Below are 23998 nucleotides of genomic sequence, written 5' to 3'. Positions count from 1 at the left end.
AGACGACACTTCATGGACTTTGACGTAAATTTACATAAAAAGAATTTGGTTCAAATGTTTTATTATGGGCTTGTTTTGTTGTGGTTGAGGATTTTAATTGGAAATAGTTAGAGGAGGAGTCTGTGGTCCGCTGGATTTAGGCTGGCACATACTTAAACAGTACTTGTAGAAAGCATATGTAAACACGTTGTAGATGTTCTCTAGACACAAGCATTGACTGAATGCGTCATATTATTCACTCACATTTTCTGTTATCAAACTTAACACCGCTAATGCCTATGATAGATAACAGCTCTGTGGATCTAGATGAATCAAACTTCTATGATTTATTAACCTAACTAACCAAAGAGTAAAACAATATATAAAGTTTCGCGTTTTAACACTGAAGACAGAGAAGTGTGACGGACGTGACCGGTTTTTCTGTGATCAGCTAGTTCTGTCTGTACTGCTGTGCGACGTCACGTCGTCGTGTCCTGTCCGCGATCTCAAATTTTTATTTTATTTTTTAAAGATGTTGATATATATTTAAAGCCCAAAGGAAATTAAAAAACTTGCTTGTTAGACTCTTCTGTGGTGTAGTACTTATAGGATTGTAAAGTGTATATATCTGTTAATGTGTGTCTGTAAGTCATAGTCTGTTTTATTGTCATTTCTGCTACATGTACAGTAAATACATATGTATAGAGGATCGAAACTGCGTTACTCTCAGACCCATGGTGCATACAAATAACACTACACAGAATAAAATATACAAATAAATACAGATTATTTATTTATGTATGTGTGCGTATATATTTACATTTACATGTATTCATTTAGCAGAGGCTTTTATCCAAAGCGGATACTTCGACATAATATATATATATATATATATATATATATATATATATATATATATATATATAATTGTATTTTTTTTGTTGCTTTCTTTCCTTTGTAATCTTACATGTTACCCATCTTGTTGTTTGTTCTATTTTATGTGTAATTGTGATTTGTCTTGATGCATTAATACAAATCTCTCATTTGTTCAAACAAAAGCCAATAATTAATCAAATAAGTTAATATTACATCGATATAATTTACATTTTCCTGTAACTGCAACGCTTCCAAATTGTCAGTCTGTACTTTTGTTATTTATTTGTGAGCATTTCGAATAATTGTATTTTTTACTATCAGTGTTTTGTTTGACAATATAATTTGTACTATCACACTTTAAACACTTTTATTGATCCATGAACGGTGCTCAATTGGTTGCGTCTGCGCCGCCTGCGTCATTGCGTCATCACACGTTCAGTGTTTTTGCTTCGTCTCTTTCAAACCGCGGACGGACTCTTTCTTAATCACCTTCGGTTTTTTCTCACTTTTGCTTATTTTTGTGCGTCACTTGATGTCCGTGTGTTTGTTCTTCTGGTTGTGGAGCGGCACGAGCCCAGCGGCACACCGCGCGCGCTGTTTTTAGTCAGTTTATTGAGGCGTTTTATTGCGCATGTTCACGAACCGCCCGAATGACCGCGGATCAATAAAACAGAGATATCTGATCTAACGTCTGAGTAAAACTATCTCGTCTGATCGAGCATCAACACCACAACAACAGGAGACGAGGAAACAGCTTTTCCCCGCGCGAGCCTGGGCCTGGAGTCCCGCAGCCTGAATGCGATCTGTCTCATCGATACCTGATCAATAACTGATGTTGAGGCGCGCGAGCATCCACCTGAACCCTGAGACGATGCGCGTGCACTGATCAGAACAGTTACAACGGAAAAACGCGCACCTGTCCATATCAGACATCCTGATCGGACACATCGATACCAGATCGATATCTGACCAGTACCAGACGCGGAGGAGCGGCTGAAGAATCTGACATCATCTTCATCATCACAGCTGTCAATCATCTTCATCACCTGTCATTCATCTTCACGCGCTGTGTCGGTGTTCTGCTGGAGGTTTGATGGTCTCAGGTTGGAGTTTCCAGCTGCTCTGTGGCGGTGATGATGCGATGGTCGCTGTAGGCAGGTGTGCTCTCCCTCAGCATCATCATCATCACCATCATCATCATCATCATCATCATCATCAGCAGCAGCTCTGTCCGATCAGGTGGATGTGAGACACACAGTCATGCAGGCTGCGCCCTTACAGTACGACTTCTACAGTGAGGAGAACGCGCCCAAGTGGAGAGGACTTCTGGTGCCCTCCCTCAACAAGGTAACGTCACACATGCTGACAGACACTGTAGAGAACACAAGTGCTGATGTGTCACATATGAGCTGCCGGGCCGGTCTGAGATCAGAAGAGTTGAGACAGGACAGATTCCTCATCTCATCTTCTCACTTAAGAGCTGCTTTCTCTGCTGCGCTCATCCAAAATGGCAGCACGCTGAGTGCACGCGCTCGCACGTACACACTGAATCCATAGCAACAGTGAGAATTCATTCAGTCTCATAACTGTGTGTTGGGGTGTTATTGATTGAAAACACACTCGGGTAGATAAACAGCACGGGATAGTTCGGTCAAAGTTTTTTCTTTTTGCAAAATTCTGTTGTGATTTATTGTCCCTCTGTGTGGTTGTAAAACTGTTTGTGAGTCTTTCTTCAGTCAAACACAAAATAAGATAATTTAACAATTGTGGTTTTATGTTCATACAATGGAAGTCAGTGTTGATTGATTATCAACATTCTTCAAAATACCTTCTTTTGTGTTCTGCTGATTCGGCCCTTTTCAGGTTATGGAGATTTGTTTTGAGGCATTCATCCAGTGTTCTCTCTGATGTGACGTCGGCTATGCTCATGATATAAATAATGCTGATGTGTTCAGTTCACATGATTGGTGATTCATTTGAGTTTTGAATGCCTGTCACATTTCTAATGGCAGTGAATCTGATGGTCAGTGTCTTGAGAACAGATATGTAAGTCTTAGCCTCAGACAGATCGTTGGCTAAAGGTCTGATGAATAAGGCACACTTTTTTGGACATTTCCGCTCATTCAAAGTCGTTATCTGATTGGTTGAATTGGTTGAGTGACGCGTTACAAAACCAGACATGATTGGTTGCTTTACCTATCAGTCATATGGCCTCTTGGCAGGGCCTTGTCCAAAGAAAGTGGTGATAAGTTCCAGACCTTCAGGATCAGATGTTTGTATAAATGTGCAGTCTGACCCACACAGAGATCTGATCTTAACATCTTCAGTCAGAGAGCGCCCTAAACTCTCCCTCAGCTCGCCCTTAATTTTCCCTTTAACTCTCCCTCGGTTCGCCCTTAATTCTCCCTCTTAACTCTCCCTCGTCTCACCCTAAACACACCCTCATCTGGCCCTAAACTCTCCCTCGTCTGGCCCTAAACTCTCCCTCTTCTCACCCTAAACACACCCTCGTCTGGCCCTAAACTCTCCCTCGTCTGGCCCTAAACTCTCCCTCTTCTCACCCTAAACACACCCTCGTCTGGCCCTAAACTCTCCCTCGTCTGGCCCTAAACTCTCCCTCGTCTGGCCCTAAACTCTCCCTCGTCTGGCCCTAAACTCTCCCTCGTCTGGCCCTAAACTCTCCCTCTTCTCACCCTAAACACACCCTCGTCTGGCCCTAAACTCTCCCTCGTCTGGCCCTAAACTCTCCCTCTTCTCACCCTAAACTCTCCCTCGTCTCACCCTAAACACACCCTCGTCTGGCCCTAAACTCTCCCTTGTCTTACCCTAAACACACCCTCGTCTGGCCCTAAACTCTCCCTCGTCTGGCTCAAAACACACCCTCGTCTGGCCCTAAACTCTCCCTCGTCTGGCCCTAAACTCTCCCTCGTCTCACCCTAAACTCTCCCTCGTCTCACCCTAAACTCTCCCTCGTCTCAGCCTAAACACACCCTCGTCTGGCCCTAAACTCACCCTCGTCTGGCCCTAAACTCACCCTCGTCTGGCCCTAAACTCACCCTCGTCTGGCCCTAAACTCTCCCTCTTCTCACCCTAAACACACCCTCGTCTGGCCCTAAACTCTCCCTCGTCTCACCCTAAACACACCCTCGTCTGGCCCTAAACTCTCCCTCGTCTGGCTCAAAACACACCCTCGTCTGGCCCTAAACTCTCCCTCGTCTGGCCCTAAACTCTCCCTCGTCTCACCCTAAACACACCCTCGTCTGGCCCTAAACTCACCCTCGTCTGGCCCTAAACTCTCCCTCTTCTCACCTTAAACTCTCCCTCGTCTCACCCTAAACTCTCCCTCGTCTCACCTTAAACTCTCCCTCGTCTCACCCTAAACACACCCTCGTCTGGCCCTAAACTCTCCCTCGTCTCACCCTAAACTCTCCCTCGTCTCACCCTAAACTCTCCCTCGTCTCACCCTAAACACACCCTCGTCTGGCCCTAAACTCACCCTCGTCTGGCCCTAAACTCTCCCTCTTCTCACCTTAAACTCTCCCTCGTCTGGCCCTAAACTCTCCTTTGTCTTGTCCTTAATTCTCCCTCTTAACTTTCCCTTATCTTGCCTTAAACTGATCAAGTCTCAGCACTAGTGTCTGTCTCTCTTTACCGTGGTACATTGTGGTAAATGATGATGTGTGTGTGGATGCAGGTCTGCACTAGCTGAGATTTGTCAGGTTGAAATTCTTCTCATAACTGTGGGGAAGTGAAGCGTTTGTCTCCACACCCTCATCTAGCCGCCAGTATCAAACACACAATCATTACACAACACTGAACACGTGTGCATGGAGAGTCATTTGTCAATCGATCGGCAGTCTTTGTTGTTTGAGAGGAAGTTGTTTTGTTGTGTAGTAGATTTAATGTACAGTGTGTGTACAGAAACTCACTGACACCCTTACATGTGTGTGTGCATGATATCATGTTTAATGGTTTATAACGTCTTTAAGCTAATTTCACTGGAATACCCACAATCCCTCTGGTGCTGTATCTCATTGTAGCTTAGTCTCTATAAATTATCATAAAAAAATAGTAATACTGCTCATTTTTCTCAGTACAATGTTTCCTTAAATAAACATGCATCAGCTCAGATTGATGTGTGTACTGATGTGTGTGTGTGTGTGTGTGTGTGTGTGTGCAGGTGTTGAATCAGGTTCACCCGAAGCTGTCGTCCCAGCAGGAGGCGCTGCAGTACATCGAAGGCTTGATTCTGGTGCTGCTCAACACACTGTGTCAGGCCCAGCCGCGCACCGTACAGGATGTGGAGGTGAACGACGTCACCATGACAACCACATCACAACAACACGCATTTTATAATGATACCCCTCACTACTGTACCGTTTCATGTGACACACACGACAACATGAAGTATAAACTAATTTATGGACGATTCACATTCTGGTGAAGATCTGTTAATCTGGTCAAATAAGTGTGTTACAGTCACTGTCATTTTCATAATACTGTTTTTATTTGACACAAGGTCACCCATCTGTACCTCTGACCAGCATTCAGAGTGCTGAAACATTCAAACATTTACTGTATATGACTCTCAGCTGAACACAAATAAATATTTTTTTTATATTAAAATGTTAAACTGAAGAAGTGATGTCATATAGATGTAAACAATACTGGTCCAGAAGCTCTTCCTGAATAAACACACCTCAAGAATTAAAGGAGTAGTTCACTTTCAAAAGAAATGTTGATGATCATTCCCCCCCCCCCTCATGTCATCCAAGATGTTTATGTTTTTGTTTCTTTAGTGGTAAGGAAATTGGAAGGTTTTTTTAAACACTAAAGAAACAACCACATAAAGATCTTGGATGACATGAGGGCGAGGAAATGATCATCAACATTGTAAATCAGAGTAAATGACGAGAGAGTTTTCACATTAGGGTGACCTCACTTCATCTTTTCATTCACTGTAGTATTTTATATTTACCACAGAGATAAGGTCAATCTGTGTTCTTCCGGTCTCAGTGGTGAACACAGCTAACTCATTTTAATCGGTTTGTTTTTGTTTGTTTGTTTGTTTGTTTGGCGTGCTCACAGATGACTGGTCTGACATGAAAAGGTGCTTTGGTTACTGGTTAAGAGCATGTTAAACCTCTTGACAGGTTTATCATGATCAGATCCCGTCACGTGTTTTCACCATCATCACGGCTCTCCTGGAGTAATATCTCTGACGCTCATTGTTCTCCCATCATCTGTGTGTCTTTTCTCCTGTGATGACCAACTCATTCTGTGCATCTCATATGGTGGTTTTGTGTCTGTCAGGAGCGTGTGCAGAAGAGTTTTCCTCACCCCATCGAGAAATGGGCCATCGCGGACGCCCAGGCTGCCATAGAGAAGAGGAAGAGGAGGAATCCTCTAGCGCTGCCCGTGGACAAGATCCACCCGCTTCTGAAGGTGCTCCATCTGCATTCAACTCATTCATTCACTCCCAAAACCTGCGTGCAAGTGGAACACAACAGAAGATATTTTGAGAAATGTCTCTGTGGTTTTGTGTTCATACAATGGAAGTCAATGGAGTTCAGTGTTGTTCTTCCAAATATCTTCTTTTGTGTTCTGCACAGGTTTGAGATTTCATAGGAGTAAATAAATGATGGCTTCCTGTATTGTCCTGTAGAGGGCGCTGTGCTCTTACTCTCTGCTCTCTTGTCTCTGTCAGGAGGTGTTGGGGTATAAAATTGATCATCAGGTGTCGGTGTATATAGTGGCCGTGCTGGAGTACATCTCTGCAGATATACTGAAGCTGGCTGGAAATTATGTACGAAACATTCGGCATTATGAGATCTCACAGCAGGACATCACTGTGGCCATGTGTGCTGATAAGGTATTACTTAAGATTAATCACCGTAAAAAATAAATATATATATATATATGTCTGAGCACTCTGCGTGTTCATTTTGTATTTATAGAAGCATACACATACATGTTTATATTTAGGAAATATTTGCATGTATATATTTACATATAATTAGAATTATATACATAAACATTTATATATTTTTAATATATGCATGCATGCTTTAATAAATGCGAAATTAATATGCACAGTACACAGACATATATATTAAACACAAACTTTTATTCTGGATGTGATTTATCGCAATTCATCGTTGAACAGCCCTGGTGAATATTTAAAGGAACAGTTCACTCGAAAATAGAAATTCTGTCATCATTTACTCACCCTCAGGTTGTTTCAAACCTGTATACATTTCTTTGTTCCAGTGAACACAGAGAAAGATATTTGGAAGATTGTTAGCAATTTTCAGTTCTGGGATATCATCCACTACCATAGTAGGAAAAAAAATATTAAAATTTGTTTTGTTCTGTTGAACACATCATGATATATTTTGAAGAGTTTAGGTAAACAAAGAGTTCTGAGAGACCTTTAAATTAACCATAAAAAATGTCCTACTATGGCAGTTAATGTCAAAGAATAAAAAATTGCTAACATTCTTCCAAATATCTTTCTCTGTGTTCATCAAAACAAATTATTTTATACAGGTGTGAAATGACATGAGGGAGTGATTGAATAATTAGTGAAGTTTCCATTTTTTGGTGAACTATCACTTTAACTGCTGTTATCTATAAAAATGACTTACTCTATCAACCTTCACAATGTTATTTTGTCATTAAAAATGATTTGGATTAGAAACAGTGGACAAGATAACAGCATCTCAAGCATCTTTAACTCTGCTCAAGCTCCGCCTCTGTTGCTGTGGTTACAGGTGTTGATGGACATGTTCCATCAGGTGGAGGAGGACTTCAGTGTTTTTCCTCTGATGGACGAAGAACCGTCGGCGTCTGAGGAGCAGATGTACTATGATCTGGTGAAAGCGTTCATGGCTGAGGTACGGCAGTATCTGAGAGATCTCAACCTCATCATCAAAGTGTTCCGCGAGCCCTTCGTCTCTAACACCATGCTGTTTTCACCTCACGTGAGTCACGAGGCGCTTCTTTATCACCGCGCTCCTCCTCATCATTGCCCCAGTGCACCCAACTCCTCTCTCTCTCTCTCTCTCTCTCTCGATCTGGTAGGATGTGGAGAACATCTTCAGTCGGATTGTAGACATTCACGAGGTGACAGTGAAGCTGCTGGGATTGATCGAGGACACAGTGGAGATGACAGATGAAGGAAGCCCTCATCCACTGGTGGGGAGCTGCTTTGAAGACCTCGCTGAGGTAAACTCCTGAATATAATCCCACAGATTTCCATTCATTCTGCTTTATAAATCAATTTCAATGTTAAAAAATCCTAACCAACAAATTTATTTCTTCACTTTTCTTCTAAGAGCTTTCTAATAGAACGTTCCCAAAAAACGTGACTTGAGCGAATAAATCGCACTATTCAGGCGTAGTTGGACGATTGAACATTTTGAGTTTACTCGCTTCATTCGCGCGTGAAATTCACTTGACAACAGACGTGAATTCAAGTCATGGGAGGGGCTTTTGCCAGGCGCCTCCAGTCTCGTGTGTATATATATATGTATATTTAGCTCAAATTGAGTAAAGAGCGTTTTTTGAAACCTACCAGATTGTCCGACCTCCTCACTCACTTTATTCCAAGCATGATCCTCTTCATTCCTGTTTTGATAAAAGTAAGATGTATCGTACAGCTTAAGGTATCCACACACAGCAACGATGATTTTGTCCTCCATTGTTGTTTCACATTTCTGTCATAATCACGTCACTACCAAAGCAACTGCTGATTGTTTAACGCGGCACAAATTTTTGCCAAAATTCAGATTTTTCAACAGATTTATCAAATGCCTGAAAAGCTCAATTCGCGCCTCGTTATTCGCGCGAATCACGCCGCAGGATGTCCTATTGCGTCTTTGCATTGATTTAACATGTAAATCACTTGCGCTTAACGCTTCATTCAAGTTTGGTGGAACACAGCTTAAGAGTTCGTCCAAAATCAGATTTTGTTGCTCATTTGTGACCCAGATCTGTTTATGTAGTGTGATGAGGACAAACAACATAGAAACCCATCTTTTTAAATCGGATCTGAGCCACTTCCATATGTGGTCCTAAATCGGACACAGGTCTTATGTTTCGCAATGTGACCTCCGTCTGAACGGTCATATCGGAATTAAAGCTACTGTTGCGTCATTGTAGATCGACATGCATCACAATTCTCTCAAATCACCGCACAACACAGCAGAGAGTCAAACACACCCGCTGACTTGACCCTTGCTCATTTCTGTATGACAGCATGCTGCGTGTTACGTGTGACTGTTGTTTCAGTTTTTAACCATCACCAGTTCACACTGGAATCTGATATTGACCACATATAAAAAATTGTGTGAACGGCCGAACAAAAAATCTGATCTGAGCATTAAGGCTTGCATTGTGAAAGGAGTCCAATATACATGTTTATAGCGGGTGTAACACACAGGGTTTCTGCCAATCTCATATTAATCTCGAGTACTGTAAGATTATTACTTTTTGCCTAGGTAGAAGGTTGAAGAGTCTAGTCGATGGAACACACAAAGTTTCAGGCCTGGGGACCAAGAATGAAACCGATACACCAGTGCAGTTCAATCAGAGTCCAAAGTTTATTGAGTATAGATCCAATACTTATATTCTTAAAAGAGGAAGTAAGATATGTCAAGGAAAAATACCAGACCTCTATTAATATTATTCACGTGGTTAGTTCCTTGTTCTTAGAAATACCAGACCTCTATTAATATTGTTAGCAAAAGGCAGCATGATGTTCTTAGTACATTGAAACTTTCTGGAACATTCTGTTAGCTTGATCAGCACTTAAAATCGAGTAAGATTAGACATAATTCGTGAAAGATAATCATTGAAATACATTTCACATAGTATGTGGGACACAGGGAAAACCCAAATTCTCACAAGTACCTATAGAGTAGTGTTGCATGCGTCATATCTACGAAGAGTATTTAGTTTGATCACATTTATAAAAGATAGATAAAGCAATACGATTACTTCTGAAATCATACAATGCGTCCGGGGGGAGGGGTAGACTGAACTAAAGCACATTGTCAACAAAACACCGACATCAGTTTCACTTACCGCATGCGGTTCATGTCCGGCATCTTTTAGCGCTGGGACGGCTCCATATATCGGTTTCAAACAACTCTAAATCCAGCGTTATATCCACCGTTTATATAACATCCATCACCCAAATGGAGTGAACAAACAAACACCTGAACATCACCAACACATGCTCTCTCTCACCTGCACACAAGTGAATGTGATGTCTGCGCATGCTCCTTCTCCTGCTCTCCTGTGTCCGTGCCGTGTGCTTTTCTGTGAGAATTGTCCAATAAGGGACTAAGAAAATTTGTTTTGAAACAGTTTTATATGTCGAAAGAAACTTTCTGAAACCTGTTCGATCACTGGGGGAATGTATCAAGCACAGAAAAACTACGTCACACGCCAAACTCATTTTTTGACATGTTGACCATGTTAAGCATGAGAAGACAACACGTTGCATCACCCTTTTAAATATTTAAGATTTATTAGGAAATCATTTCTTGAATAGATTCACATTATTGTCACGGAGCTGAAGATGCTCTTTTGTACTTTGATAGAATCGCTATTTACATCTGCTCTGTGTGAAATGTGAAGTGTGACCTGACAGCTCATATTATAAAGCATTATTATACGCATGTTGTGAATCAGGGTTTTTATATCAATTTTTATGATTTTTATTTGCTCAATAACAGATTTTTGTTGTTGATCTTTACTAAGGAAAAAGCATGAAAGGTTGCACTTTCATTCCCATTATACTGCGGTGACTGAATGTGTGTATTTCATGTGTTCTCTTCTGTTAAAGTGTTAGTAAAGTCATTGTTCTAGTTTGAAAGCACACGTCTGTCCGCTGTACCTGAGCGCTTCACATCGCCTGACCCTGTGTCCTTTTGAACACGTGTGCGCTTGTTTTCGCTAGAGCTGTAACAATACAGGTCACGGCGGGCGTGCTGGGTGTCATTTATTAACTCTGGGGTGTTGGCCGATTTCAGGAGCTGGCCTTTGACCCCTACGAGACATATGCTCAGGACATCCTGCGCTGCGGCTTTCACGACCACTTCCTCAGTCAACTCTCTAAACCTGGAGCGGCTCTTTACCTGCAGGTCAGAGGTCACACACAGCGCGTCACGTGAGGGTTCAGCAGTTCTGTGTGTGTGTGTAAACTTCTCTTTTATTCCAGTCCATCTGTGAAGGCTTTAAAGAAGCGGTGCAGTATGTGTTACCACGGTTACTCCTGACCCCCGTCTACCACTATCTGCATTACTTTGAGACTTTAAAGGTGAGTTTGTCCGAGCATCATTGTGTCCTTGATCTCAGGTTGGCCTATATTTGAGTGTGTAGGATCCGTCAGAAGTCACGTGACGCTCTCGCTCAAATCCCTCTAAACCGCTTTTCTGAATTCTTTCTGCGAGATTTATGAGCAGAAATGAGCAAGTCTTTGACTGTGAGGTGTTGAGTATGGCAGGAAAAAGCTGACCTGAGACAAACGTCCATCACACACGTGATGATGATGAAGAACGGGGGATGACTGCAGTGCTGTATCGTCTTCTGTCTCTCTGTGCTCTGACTGTGATGTCATGTGTGCTCAACAGCAGCTGGAGGAGAAGAGTGAGGATGAGGAGGATAAAGAGTGTTTGAAACAGGCCATCACAGCTCTACTGAACCTGCAGAGCAGCATGGAGCGAATCTGCTCCAAGAGTCTGGCCAAGAGACGACTCAGGTACACACACACACACACACACACACCAGCCCCTAAAATAGCCTCTGAGCCGGGACACAGGGGGTGAGGGGGGTCTGTTGCGTCAGGGTTTGGGCCGTCCGACTATTATTGTTCTCAAAACAACACAGAGAGAGAGAGAGAGAGAGAGAGAGAGAGAGAGAGGGAGAGAGCGCTGCGTGTGACTCCGATCGTCTGTGGTTTTCTCATGATCGTCTCACATGTTCTCCTGATGAGACTTTATGAATCATGACAGTCTGATGGTGTTTGCTGTAGTTTCATCTGCTCTCATATGGGGAAAGGATGGCTGATCTTACGGTACGTGTCTTTGCTGGATATGAACACACTTCCTGTCTGACTTTGGCTTGTGTGCGTTTGTGAGTTTGTGTTGAAGTAGTCTCGAGCTGTGTGAGCGTTTTCTGAGATATTTCACCAGTTATTGTGTTTGCTCGTTCATGTTCACAGATGGACTGTGTTATTGAAGTGTCAATAAGTCCACTAACTTAATAAAAGTGTGTCTTCGTCAGATTTTCTTGATGTCTTCATGTGAGATCACACTGGGCTCTGGTCAGCGGTGATATTCTGAGCTCTCTTATTCCCTGATATCACACAGCTCATCCAGTACTGTGACTCCTCTTTACTGCACAAACATGAAATGCTTCATGTTCTTCATCATTTGCTCACCTTCCAGTTGTTCCAAATCTGTATAAATGTCTTTGTTCTTATGAAGACAGAGAAAGATATTTGGAAGAATGCTCATAACCAAACAGATCTCAAGACCCATTGACTCCCATAGTAGGAAAAATACTATCTTTTTTATCTGTTGAACACAAAATAAGATATTTTGAAGAATGTTGGACAGCAAATAGTTCTGAGGCACTTTTGACTACAATCATATTTTATCCTACTATGGGAGTCAATGGGGGGCAAGATCTGTCTGGTTATAAGCATTCTTCCAAATATCTTCTCTGTGTTCATCAGAACAAACACATTTATACAGATCTGGAACAACTGGAAGGTGTGGAAATGATGACAGAATAATTTTTTTAGGTGAAGTATCTCTTTAAAGGTGAAGTTTGTAACAACTTTTCAATAAAATCAATGTCCATCTAATCAACGTCTTCACTGTTCAATTTAGTGCAGATCTTTACAGATTACTTGGTGTATTACATTAAAATACAGTGAGTGTGATTCAAAAGCATACGGCTGCACTTGGATCACTGTTGTGGTACTTAATACGGCAATAGATTTGCTCAGCGCAGCATTGAGTTGAATGCGTCTTTTCCTGAAGATATTGATCAGCTGGTTCAGGTGTGTTTTATCAGAGTTGGGTCTATACTCGGCAGGAAAATGGATCTCAGCAGCCAGAGTTGAGAACCACTGGTGTAGAATATCCAGGATTGAGTTTAGACATAATAACTGTACACGAAGCATTTCTCTCCAACGTTTACTGATGTTTACTGCTATCGTCTCCCTCTCTGTCACCAGCGAGTCTGCGTGTCGTTTCTACAGTCAGCAGATGAAGGGCAAACATTTGGCCATCAAGAGGATGAATGAGATTCAGAGGAACATCGACGGATGGGAGGGGAAAGACATCGGTCAGTGCTGTAATGAGTTCATCATGGAGGGTACGCTGACCCGTGTGGGGGCCAAACACGAGCGCCACATCTTCCTGTTCGACGGTCTCATGATCTGCTGTAAGTCAAACCACGGCCAGCCGCGTCTGCCAGGAGTCAGCGCTGCGGAGTACCGGCTGAAGGAGAAGTTCTTCATGAGGAAGGTGAGATCAGGAGATGTCAAATGGAGTGACGATCAGTGACAGACGTGTGACGCATCTGTCTGATTTTCCACAGGTGCAGATAAACGATAAAGACGATAAAGAGGGCGAGTATCGGCATGCCTTCGAGATCATTCTGAAGGACGGGAACAGCGTGGTGTTTTCCGCAAAATCTGCAGAGGAGAAGAACGGCTGGATGGCGGCGCTCATCTCGCTGCAGTATCGCTCGACCCTTGAGCGCATGCTTGACACAGCCATGCTACAGGAGGAGAAGGAGGAACAGATGAGACTTCCAGGAGCTGAAGTCTATCGCTTTGCTGAACCCGACTCTGAGGAGAACGTTGTGTTTGAGGAGAACGTCCAGTCCAAATCTGGCATTCCTATCATCAAAGCCGGAACGGTGCTGAAGCTCATAGAGCGGCTGACCTTTCACATGTATGCTGGTGAGTACACATCAGACATGTCAAATAAAGCGTGCTGGCTGAGCCGCATCGGGTGTATCACATTGCATTTAGCCCCGTCAGGTGTAGCACTTTGGCTAAGGCATGTCAGGTGTAGAGCGTCGCAAGAAGCGGGTTGGTTGTACCGTGTCGGGTGTAGCGGGTTGTACAAAGCGCGTCGGTGGTGGCGGAGGGCATGAAGCACGTCAGGTGTAATGGGTTGCATGAAGCATTTTAGGTGTAGCGGGTTGCATGAAGCGCGTGGTGTGTAGACCGCTGCATGAAGTGTGACAGGTGTAGTGGGTTGCTGAATCGCGTCGGGTGTAGAGCATTGCATGAAGCACATCAGGTGTAGCAGGCCGGCTGAAGCGTGTTGTGCGTTGCATGATCCGTTGCTGTTGGTTGAGGATTTGCTGTAGTCAGATGTTAGAGCGGTGTGCTGCTCCACTAATGCGCATTACTGATTTATTTCACAAGTTTGAGGCTCAATAACAACAACTCAGTGAGCAAACAAAAACACAAGCTGTAGGTCTCATCTGACCATATTAACTCTCCTCAAATTCAGAGTTCCACCTGTGTGTGTGTGTGTGTGTGTGTGTGCGTGTGTGCGTGTGCGTGTGCGAGTGGGTGTGTTTGTGCTTATGAACGAGCGTGTGTGCATGCATGTATGTGTAGATTAACTGTTGAAACTGAAGCTTGTGCTCACAATAAACTCCATAATGAACATAAGTTAATCTATTAATAGTACGAAGTGTACACACAAATCCATCTCTTTACATAAGTGACATAAGAAGTGTTGTGTTGTGTGTCAGGGTCACGTCCAGGCCGACACACACTTCACTCTTACTGTAATACACACTGAACGCAATACACAGAGATCTGAAGAAAATTTGCTTCACAACAGAATGATTGTGTATTTCATTTGTGTGTGAAGTGTGATGTGGAGATTGTCATGAGATTGATGGGATGTGTGTGTCTGTGAACGTGAATTCTTTTGACGGGCGTCCCCTCGAGAACATTTCCTCTTCATGAGTGTCTGAGGTCAAATATAGCAGCCGGCTTTCCACTGGAACCTCCAACACCTCTAATGACACCACACGTGTGTGTGTGTGTGTGTGTGTGCGCGTTTGAAAGACAGATCATTATGGGTGGAGAGAGAGAGCTTTAACACACACTCACTGTATTTCTGTGACTCTACATTCACTCCTGGAGCTATTTTAAGTGCGTGTGTGTGTGTGTGTGTGTGTTGTGCGTCAGCAGTGTGTCTGTTTCCTGGCTAGAATAATTCCAGGCTGATTGTTTGGAAACACACACTGAGGTTCTATTGTTCCAAAGCACAGAAACGTTCCATCATGCAGAAAACTCTCACAGCACCTTCACTGTACGACTCAATGACATGAAAACTGAGTGAAGAAACGCTGCTGTACACTGATGATGATGATCTGTGAAGGGCTTTATATGAAATAATTGTATTGAGAACTTCAGTTTGGTTTCATTTGTGTGTATTAACACTCATTTGTGTGTATTAACACTCATTTGTGTGTATTCCTAGCTAAACCAACAGAAACTGTTTTCTGAATGTGTTACAGATCCAAACTTTGTCCGAACGTTTCTCACCACGTACAGATCGTTCTGTAGACCTCAGGAGCTTCTGGATCTGCTGATGGAGAGGTGACACACACTCATTTAGTTTATTTCTCTCACCAACACCTTGATCATCATGTTTAGAATGTCCACATCTCCTCAGGTGATGTTTGAAATGGCTGCTTTTTCAAACCAGCTGTTTAATGTTATTGTAGATGACCATGTCAAGTATTTTAATCCTCAGGTGATTAAAGTCCATTCAGTTTAACACATCTTACGCTTTCTTGCTTCATTTCACAATATTTCCAAGTATATATAACTTGTATGTTTAGAAAATGATTTAAAGGATCTTCTAATCTGATGTAATCTAATGTTGGTGTGCGGCAGGTTTGATATTCCAGAGCCCAAACCCACAGAAGCAGATCAGATGGCGGTGGAGAACGGAGAACAGCCACTCAGCGCTGAACTCAAACGCTTCCGTAAGGAGTTTGTTCAGCCAGTACAGCTCAGGTACAACACGACACACCCGCACACGCTCAAACAGACATGACTGCTCATATCTCATGCTGTCCGTCCATCCGTCCGTCTGTAGGGTGTTGAATGTGTGCAGGCACTGGGTGGAGCATCATTTCTATGACTTCGAGAGAGACGCTCAGTTACTACGACGACTGGAGGAGTTCATTGGAATGGTCAGAGGTACGGACACAAACTGGCCTATGATTAGAGGATATTCACATGAGCTCCGTTCTGATCTCACACAAGTCATGTGACCTGTCCGCAGGTAAAGCCATGAGAAAGTGGGTGGAGTCTATCACAAAGATCATCCAGAGGAAGAAACAGGCTCAAGTGAATGGCCCGAGTCACAACATCACGTTCGAGAGCTCGCCGCCGCCCATCGAGTGGCATTTGTGTAAAGCCGGACAGACGGATCAGTTCGATCTCATGACCCTTCACCCCATCGAGATCGCCCGACAGCTGACGCTCCTGGAGTCTGACTTCTACAGGTGCCCTCCCCATCACATGATATCAACAATCAGAGACAGTCATGTCAACAAATACTGCTGCCGTCACACGTCACGTAACTGAAAAAACACATTTCAACTGATACCACATGAAAGTGACTTTTGTGGGTTAACTTCAGTGTTTTATTGTCTTTGTTTTATGGTCTGGACTTCCTGTTTGTAGTTTTATTTTCTGCTCAATTGCAGTCTGTCTGTGTAGAAAATGGGCCACTTAAACACAATGGAGCGAAACAGCTGTGACACACACACACACACACACACACACACTTCCTTCACCTCTGTGGGAACAGGCAGTGAGCGTTGTACCCACCTCACCTCTGTTTCCCATGAGGCCGTTCTGCACACACACACATAGTGGAGAATCTTCAGGGTTTTAAAATCTCTTTGACCATCAAATCTCATCATATTTCAGCATTTTTTCCCCTGTGAAGATGTTGACCTCACCATGTTTATTATGAGCAGATCAATGCTGTGATGTGATTGGTCACAGCGTGTTTGTGACATAGAGAACTGGGGTGTGGCGAGGCAGTGTTTTTGAGACTGCGTTTGGCAAACTTTGGAGTAAAACTACTCGGCAGTGAGTGCTGATGAATGTGAAGAACTTACAGTTCACAGGGTTTGTATGGGCTAGTTGCACAATATTACATGTCTGATCAGCGAGTGCGGGCGGGCTTATTTCTGCTCGCATAACACTGTGTGTGAAAATAAGGATTAATATGAGCGTTTTTTAGATAAAAACAAGAAACTGATATATCAGTGATATGACAGAAAGACCTCTGTACATTGCTGAGTACCTCGATAAGCCTTATCTTTATCAAAAAACGTATTTTCACACACAGTGTTATACGAGCGGAAATAAGCCGGCTCGCACTCGCTGGTCAGAAATCTAATATGGCGGTTTCATGCAACTAGTCCATTAAAACAACAGATGTGTTCAACATTGTCACTGCCTGATGTATAAGTGTATTGAGTTGTTGAGTTGACCTTCGACCTTCCTCCTTCAGGGCGGTTCAGCCGTCAGAGCTGGTGGGCAGTGTTTGGACCAGAGAAGACAAAGAGTTGAACTCACCCAACCTGCTGCGCATGATCCGGCACACCACTAACCTCACGCTGTGGTTTGAGAAGTACGTCTCTGTCTCTCTCTCTCTCTCTCCTGTGGTTCATTCGGTGTGAATTCACTCTTGAGGTCCTCACGCTTTCCTCACCTCTCCCAGGTCTATCATAGAGACAGAGAACGTAGAGGAGCGTGTGGCCGTGGTGTCACGGATCATTGAGATCCTGCAGGTGTTTCAGGAGCTGAATAACTTCAATGGTGTTCTGGAGGTGGTCAGTGCCATGAACTCCTCACCCGTCTACAGACTGGATCACACGTTTGAGGTGAGCACACACGCACACAGAAGTGACGTCTCAATCACACGGCTCGTCCTCGCTGCTTTGCTTGAAGATCAGACGGGAGACTTCTTTGAGCTGTATCTCTGGACAGGGCAACCATGACGTCATTTACCAGAAATATACTAAATATAAACCTGTTTTACAACCTCAACAGCACTGAAACAAGATGAAGTGTGAGAATGTAAACAACATATGAAAAACAAGACCAAAGTCAGATTTGTATTGTACTGGTCCGGCCATATTCTTATGATGTGACGTCTGTTGACTAGGCTGTTTACCAGTCAGAGATTATCTTTAAACAGGACTAGGCCTTAGTTAAATTGGGACATTTAAAGGGTCATATGTCATGAACACGTGTTGTTCTGTGTCTTTGGTGTGTTATAAGTTGCCCATGCATGTATTAGACACATAACATTGCAAACATTTAAGTGTGGGAACAAAAGAGTCATTCTATGTAAAAGCGAATGCTCACCCAGACCTGTCTGAAACACCTCTTGTAACCACACCCCCACAAATCTACATCACTACACACTGGTGAACTGGCCAATCAGAGCACACCTCGCTTTTCAGAGCCATGAGCTTTGTAAAAAAAATCTGTGTGTTTCAGAGAGGAGATACAGAAAATACAGCGTTTTTAACCTTAAATCCTGTTTACACATTGAGTTACATCTAAAACAAACCATAATATTCCTTTTAGCCGTGTCATATCACCCCTAGATTTACTAATAAAAAAACTTACTTGTGTGCATTTTGACAAAGAATGGCACTGATGTATTTAAAGAAATGTCTGTTTTTAGTTTATTTGTTTTAATCTAGGACTTGTCTTTAACCCTGTACAGGAAAATCAGCCCTTTAAGTTTTAATTTATTTTCTTTGTTTGAGTTTTTGTGGTCGATCTATTCAGTCTGTATGAAGAACTGTAAATGTTTTCTATTTGAAATGTTGTTGAGAATATGGTGTATGATGGAGAGTCAGTGCTGTGGTCTGTCATGAGGGTGATGGTGACAGTAACGTGGTCTTATGATGCTTCTTCCAGCAAATCCCGAGCAGACAACGGAAGATTCTAGAAGAAGCTCACGAGCTCAGTGAAGATCACTACAAGAAGTATTTGGCTAAACTCCGGTCCATCAACCCCCCCTGTGTGCCCTTCTTTGGTACGTCTGTGAGTCTAGTGTTGTCAGTTCTGTGTCCGTGTTAAGATCAAACCCTGTGTCATCTCTTCAAACATTTCAGGCATTTACTTAACAAACATCCTGAAAACGGAGGAAGGAAATCCAGACTTCCTGAAGAGACACGGCCGAGAGCTCATCAACTTCAGCAAACGGAGGAAAGTGGCAGAGATCACGGGAGAGATCCAGCAGTATCAGAACCAGCCGTACTGCTTGCGTGTGGAGAGCGACACACGGGTGCGTGACATCTCGCATCACGGTTCTTCTGCATCACGCCACGTTACAGACGTACACAGATTCACTCTTGTTATTTTGCAGAAATTCTTTGAGAACTTGAACCCCATGGACGACATGATGGAGAAAGAGTTTACAGATTATCTCTTCAACAAATCTCTGGAGATCGAGCCTCGTAACGCCCGCACGCTGCCTCGATTCGTAAGCGTCTCCGCTCATCACGTGTAATGTCAGGCAGTAGAATGCAGAAGTTTAAACTGTGATGCTGTGCTGTGACAGGTGAAGAAGTACCACTATAATCTGAAGTCTCCGGGGGTCCGGCCATCCACCGTCCGGCCTGGCACCATGCGCCACCCCACGCCGCTGCAGAACGAGCCGCGGAAGATCAGCTACAGCCGCATCCCGGACAGCGAGACAGAGAGCAGCACGACATCCGCTCCCAACTCGCCCCGCACCCCGCTGACCCCGCCGCCCGCCTCCAGCTCCACAGAGATCTGCAGCGTGTTTGACTCGCCGCAGGGGCCGTCCAGCCCCTTCCATTCCAGTATGTCAATCATTCCCACACACATATGATGAGATCTACAGCCGGCCGTGTGTTTGATAAAGTCTCTTTATATAAGCACAGAGATATGAGAGGCTATGCAGTATCATGAACCAATCACAGAAAACTGTGTCATGAACAGAACTGAATCTATTGTGTGTGCGTGCGTGCGTCTGTGTGAGACTGTATGAAACTGACCGCTGATCAGCTCTTATGATGGTGAGACACATCTGTCACTTTCTCTTTTCTTTCTCTCTGCTTTCTCACAGACAGCGACAGTATTTTTGCACCGGTCGCACTCCCTCATGGTCCACGTTAGTATATACTGTCTGTCTTTCTGTTGTCAAAGCATTACCATGTGTGTAAAAATGACAAATATGCAACAAAAAAAGAACAAAAACAACCGCATGAGGAAATCTTCAACTATGACGGAATTTAACTAATCTGTCTGCTGTAATGTTGAGCTTTAGTCAGTCATTCTGTCATATTTACCTCATGCTGTTCCAAACCTGAGTGCTGTTACTGTATTGTGCAACACATACACACATGTTCACAACATTATATCTCTAACATTAACATGTGACAGGATGATCATGTTGACTGAACGTTTGATCTCCATCACTGCACACACTGCTTCTGTATGTGACCTCTGCTCACATTTTCTCTCTCTCTCTCTCTCTCTCTCTCACCTTCTGTCTCTCTCTCGTCTCTCTGTCTGTCTCTCTCGTCTCTCTCTCTCTCTCTCTCTCCTTCTGTCTCTCTGTCTGTCTCTCTCTCTCTCTCTCTCTCTCTCTCTCTCTCTCTCTGTCTCTCGTCTCTCTCTCTCTCTCTCTCTCCTTCTGTCTCTCTGTCTGTCTCTCTCTCTCTCTCTCTCTGTCTCTCGTCTCTCTGTCTGTCTCTCTCGTCTCTCTCTCTCTCTCTCTCTCTCTCTCCTTCTGTCTCTCTGTCTGTCTCTCTCGTCTCTCTCTCTCTCTCTCTCTCTCTCTCTCTCTCTCTCTCTCGTCTCTCTGTCTGTCTCTCGTCTCTCTGTCTCTCTCGTCTCTCTCTCTCGTCTCTCCTGTCTGTCTCTCTCGTCTCTCTCTCTCTCTCTCTCTCCTTCTGTCTCTCTGTCTCTCTCTCTCTCTCTCTCTCTGTCTCTCTGTCTGTCTCTCTCGTCTCTCTGTCTGTCTCTCTTGTCTCTCTCGTCTCTCTGTCTCTCTCTCCTTCTGTCTCTCTCTCTCTCTCTCTCTCTCTCCTTCTGTCTCTCTCTCTCTCTCTCTCGCTCTCTCTCTCTCCTTCTGTCTCTCTGTCTCTCTCTCTCTCGTCCATCTCAGGTGTGATGACATCATTTCACAGGTTATGTGGTCTTATCAGTGAGTGTCATGGGTCAGTGTGTTTGTGTGTGTAACTGCTATTCTTCTGTGTGTCTTTAGGGTCATCTTCAGTGTCGTCTATGGTGGGTTTCCTCAGGAGTGACGATGCCCCGGTACCTCCCCCCGTCCCACCCCGCCGCCGCCCCGAATCTGCCCCCGCTGAGTCATCGCCCTCAAAGGTGCCCGCCGCTCTCATCCCTCATCTAAAGAAATATAACAGATGTTTACAGTAATAAACAGATTTACAGCATGTGACATACAGTGAGAGAGATATGAATGAAGTGTCGGGTGTCTGTGTTTCAGATGATGTCGAAGCATTTAGACAGCCCACCCGCCATTCCCCCGCGTCAGCCCACCACAAAGGTTTTCTCTCCGCGTTACTCTCTTACGGAGCCCCCCGACAGTCCACCCACCCTGCCCCCCCGAGAGCCCGTGAGAACGCCGGACGTCTTCTCCTGCTCCCCGCTTCACTTGCAGCCACCCCCACAGGGCCGTCGCTCCGAACTGAGCCAGACCTTCTTCCCGCCCTCTCCATTCAGCCCACACCCTCCGCAGACGCCGTCACCGCTGGGGCCGCGGAAACAACTGCCCTCCCCGCCACTGCCAGACTGCGAGCCGCCTTCAGGGGCCGCCGGACCGCCCGTCCCGCCACGCCAGAGCACGACCCAGTCGCCCATCCCCAAACTCCCCCCTAAGACCTACAAGAGGGAGTCGACTCACCCGTCCGCGCACCGCGACGGCCCGGCGCTCCTGGAGAACGCCAACCCGTCGTAAATGAGATGGAGAACAAGTGATGAATCCTACCTGAGAAAGATCATAGGACAAACGCAAAGCAGCGACGTGCCCCTAACAGACCACCGATTGTGTTTTCGCAAAGTGCAAATCACAACGACTTGTTTTGTGTCGCTGTTGTGTATGTTTTGTCGTTGTTTGGTGTTCATTTCATTTCATTGGTTTGGTTTATTTTTGTGGGTGAGTTCGGCTTTATTTCTTTCCTGCACAAAGCCAGACAGACTGAGAAACACACGCATCAGAATCAGCGTCTGAGACTTCACGGCCTGTCAGACCGTTTCTGGCAGTAATCAAGTTCATTCTGATGTGTTTCACCGCTGGATCCATTTGGAAAAGGGACTGTGGAAAGCGCTGATGTTCTCCACTCCATGAGAAGTGTTTGTCAGCCAGTACGCTGAAGGTGAAGGTACCCTCACACCAAAGAGGTACTCGAGAAATACTAAACAAGTGATTGTCCTGTATGTGTTTGAGCTTTTATTTCCTCAATCATTGCTGTTTTGCCAATAAGTATGTCAAGAAAACAACGATTGCCTTCTCAAAACAAAGGAATAAAAGTGTTTCTACCACTGAATGCCAAACACGAGCGATGAACGTGTGTTTCTGCAGCGTGAAGGAATACATCTGTTGATGTGTTGAAAGGTTTTCTTTGTTCCTGAAGTAGTCGTAATGTTAGCTGATGTTCCTTTAGCAGATGCTCTTTTATCCAGAGCAGTGAAATTCAATGATGGGTAGATTTCTACAGAAACTGCAGCAGAGAGAAGAGACTTCTTCATCTGTCGATTATATGCTGACGTGAGCGTCTCTTCACACACACCTGCAGATGCTTCTACCTCAGTGATGTCATCACAGTGGAGCTGTGTAAAGAGGTGCTGATGAAGGGAGATTAACGGGAGTCAAAGTACTTTTATTATCTTGCAAAAACCAAGCGACACCACTTAATGACACACTCTTGTGTAGTAGTCTTTATAATGACCTGCATCTGTAGGTGTTTTGCCATAAAATCGTCTGCTAAATAAATACATGCAGGGCTCTAGACTAACTTTTTTTCTTAGGTGCACCAGCACAAAAGTTAGGTGCACCCAAATTTTGGACGATATCGAATTTAACGCATTTAACTGGTTTTCCCAGTTCATATTTTTTTAAATGTCCATATAGGCAAAATTTACTTGTAAATGATTAACTTACAACCTGGCTAAACTTCTTTATTGTCCGTCATTTTGACTGACAGGCTGGTAAAAAATTCCTTATAATCTATTATTACCCGTCACTATGATGCAAGGTGGCGTTAGGTGGTAATAAGTATGTTTGTGACGTCATCACGCAGTACTTGCGTCTCCGAACTTGTTGTTTATTAATACAACTGAATGCCCAATAAAGCCGTTGTTGTTATATTCATTTATATATTTATTTTTTAATGTTTATGTTCATATGTGATTTGATCTGGGAAAACCCAACACATGGAGCAAATTTATAAAGGCTATTACAATTTCTGATACCATATTCAAGCCCTTTAAAATCAGTTTTTATTTCGCTCATATCTTGTGTGTGTAACTGAAGTTATGGCTGAGGTCGACTGAAGCGATATGATGTTCACGAACTCAATTTAGAGAAAACGTGTTTAAAGTTAAGTGATGAAAAGAAAAGCACAACAGTCCAGTATCACAAGCAAAAGTCACTTTACAGTGGTAAGAGACTTAATCTAATAACAATTTATCTATAATCTATAAAAATACTGTACAAAACCGTTTGAATAAAACGAAAGAACGGAAAATGGTGCAGCGCACACTTAAAGAACGAGAGCTCTAACATTATCACAACACAAGAAAACTAACAAACATTACGGACAACAACTAATAAGCAGTGAATCAAGTTTTACGTTGTTTATCATGTGCAGTGTCTGGACTTTTGATCATCTCTTGTATGTTTTGAGATCGCGGTCCGGCTCGCGTGAGCAGTGAAGCGGTTATAACTTTCTGTGCTCCAGACTGTGAGCTCTGTCATCTCACGAATACATTGTATAAAAAAACTGCATGCCATAGTTCACACAGGACTGTGCATTGATACTCCTTCATTCT

General features: G+C 43.7%; 1 protein-coding gene across 2 annotated transcripts; it reads left to right on the top strand.

Moving 5' to 3' along the window:
* The first annotated feature begins 1271 nt into the window (after nt 1-1271).
* Nucleotides 1272-23312, top strand: sos1 (son of sevenless homolog 1 (Drosophila)). Of its 2 annotated transcripts, XM_056734818.1 has the most exons (24): nt 1272-2202; nt 5036-5161; nt 6169-6300; nt 6563-6727; nt 7629-7838; nt 7939-8082; nt 10896-11006; nt 11084-11182; nt 11496-11623; nt 13109-13400; nt 13474-13840; nt 15427-15508; nt 15809-15931; nt 16014-16117; nt 16203-16425; nt 17448-17567; nt 17658-17820; nt 18872-18989; nt 19069-19241; nt 19323-19439; nt 19518-19782; nt 20049-20093; nt 21192-21310; nt 21435-23312. In XM_056734818.1, the coding sequence occupies exons 1-24, from the start codon at nt 2116-2118 to the stop codon at nt 21903-21905; spliced, it is 3984 nt and encodes a 1327-aa protein (XP_056590796.1). In that variant the 5' UTR covers nt 1272-2115; the 3' UTR covers nt 21906-23312. The 2 variants fall into 2 exon arrangements, with proteins under 2 accessions (XP_056590796.1, XP_056590797.1); XM_056734819.1 differs by lacking the exon at nt 20049-20093.
* Nucleotides 23313-23998: the final 686 nt, after the last annotated feature.

This window comes from Triplophysa dalaica, chromosome 21 (genome assembly GCF_015846415.1).
Source record: "Triplophysa dalaica isolate WHDGS20190420 chromosome 21, ASM1584641v1, whole genome shotgun sequence".
Lineage (NCBI taxonomy): Eukaryota > Metazoa > Chordata > Actinopteri > Cypriniformes > Nemacheilidae > Triplophysa > Triplophysa dalaica.
The sequence above is the reverse complement of the archived record's forward strand: the minus strand, read 5'-3'. Positions and strand labels throughout refer to the sequence as shown.